Here is a 1852-nt window from a genome sequence, read left to right on the forward strand (position 1 = left end):
TGTCTCTCGGCTGCAGATATCGCGGCAACCGCACCCGACTCGGCGGCGGCGAAGCGGACCAGCTCGCCGCACCTGTAGGTGTGAGCAGCGCATCTCCACGCCTCCTGCTCCGTGCGTGCGTGCGTGTGTGCGTGTGTGTGTGTGTGTGTGTGTGTGTGTGTGTGTGTGTGTGTGTGTGTGTGTGTGTGTGTGTGTGTGTGTGTGTGTGTGTGTGTGTGTGTGTTGCTCCAGTGGGACCCGTCCCTCCGTCTCGCGGTCCGCCCCACCCCACACCGCCCAACGGCCAGGTCATCCACAGCGACGGTCTCCAGTGGCTGGTGACACCGCGCCTACCCCTCTCTAACTGACTCACCAGCACAGAGCCTTGCCCAGCTCGGCGTGCGATCTCGGGTAATCTCGGGTAAGCTATCTCGGGTAAGCTCACCAGCACAGAGCCTTGCCCAGCTCGGCGTGCAGCGGCGCCAGCTCCGCCGTGCAGAGGTGCAGCGGCGCGACGTTCATCGCCTGCGAGGAGGCGGGAGGAGGAGGAGGGGATGAGACGGAGGAGCTACGGATGAGGCTCTGCCGCCGTGCCCCTGCGAGGCGGGAGGAGGAGGAGGAGGAGGCAGCTGCTGGGTGGGCGAGGTGATCGCAAGCATGCCATTGGCTGGGTGTACGGGCTGCAATCCCAGCGCTGATGGCATGCTGCCCTCGCGCCTCGTATAGGTCGAGCTCGAGGTAGAAGCTCCGCCACGCCGCCTGCGAGCAGTGACGCGATCTCCGCTTCGGCGCCTTCGGAATCGCATCTACCCTTGGCCTCGTCTCTAGCTGGCTGCAACGGGATCAGGCTCATGGAGCGGGCCTTCGGGTCTACTGCTTCTAGCTCTACGGCGTTTGGTGGCCGTGTGACGTACCTGCGGCGCGGCCGCGCGCGGTCGTCGCAGCAGCTTGACGTGCCGCGGCAGCTCGCTCAGCTCCGCCAGCCGGTGCGGCCACGCGGCGCGGTGCCAGGGCGGCATCTCGAGCGGCGCGCCGTCGCCCGCACGGAGCGGCGGCGTCGCACGAGACCGCTCCGGCCAACGGTAGTCGCACGCGTGCCGCCACATCCCCTCGCTCCTCGCGATGTGATCCCACGCGGCACACGCGCGGCAGGCGGCGACGAGGTCCCACGGGCCGAGGCGCCGCAGCACGTGAAGGCTCAGCTCGCTCGGCAGCCTCGACGTGTAGTTCTGCTCATCCGGGCGGGACATCGGCGAGACCTGAGTTGCCCGCGGTGGCGATGGGCGCATTTATGGAGTTGCGAGGCGTCGCGGCGAAGGCTGTGCGGCTGCGAGCGACCGGGCGAAGCAACGGCTCGAGCCGGTGTGGGGACCCCATGAAACAGCACGAAAAAAGAAAGTATTCCTAATCAGCATGTCTCTCGTCGTCTCTCTGCTCCTCGCTCGGCCGGGCGGCGGCTCGGGTGGTGCGGAGGCGCCGCCGCTGCGCGTGCGCGCGCACGAGGCGGCGCTGGAGCACGCCTGCTGTCGCCGCCATGAGAGTTGGTTATTGAGTGGGATCAGCTCCCCCCCCTTGGGATCGAAGCCGCCACAACCTCACACCCAACATCCCAGGCGGGATCATCTCTCTCTCTCTCTCTCTCTCTCTCTCTCTCTCTCTCTCTCTCTCTCTCTCTCTCTCTCGCGTGTGAAGCCCCGCCTTGTCGATCGAGATGAGCGCGCCTGAAGCTCGCCCACCACAAAAATAGAGAATCATGTCCCGTCGCGATGAATCTCCTTGCACACACACGCTCCACCCCACTCATGCTTATTGTTGCTCACATTCACATTCACATCGTTTCGATTTGTGTGTTTTGCCCACACACGCAGGAGTG

The 1852-nt window shown here is 65.4% G+C and overlaps 1 protein-coding gene across 1 annotated transcript; it reads right to left on the reverse strand.

Moving 5' to 3' along the window:
• Positions 1-420: 420 nt before the first annotated feature.
• Positions 421-1515, reverse strand: EMIHUDRAFT_235358 (hypothetical protein; the record flags this gene model as incomplete). The annotated part of the gene is made up of 3 exons (XM_005780285.1): positions 421-504; positions 894-1208; positions 1480-1515. The coding sequence occupies 3 exons, from the start codon at positions 1513-1515 to the stop codon at positions 421-423; spliced, it is 435 nt and encodes a 144-aa protein (XP_005780342.1).
• Between the last annotated feature and the right edge of the window lie 337 nt (positions 1516-1852).

The sequence above is a fragment of the Emiliania huxleyi genome, assembly GCF_000372725.1.
Source record: "Emiliania huxleyi CCMP1516 chromosome Unknown EMIHUscaffold_218, whole genome shotgun sequence".
Lineage (NCBI taxonomy): Eukaryota > Haptophyta > Isochrysidales > Noelaerhabdaceae > Emiliania > Emiliania huxleyi.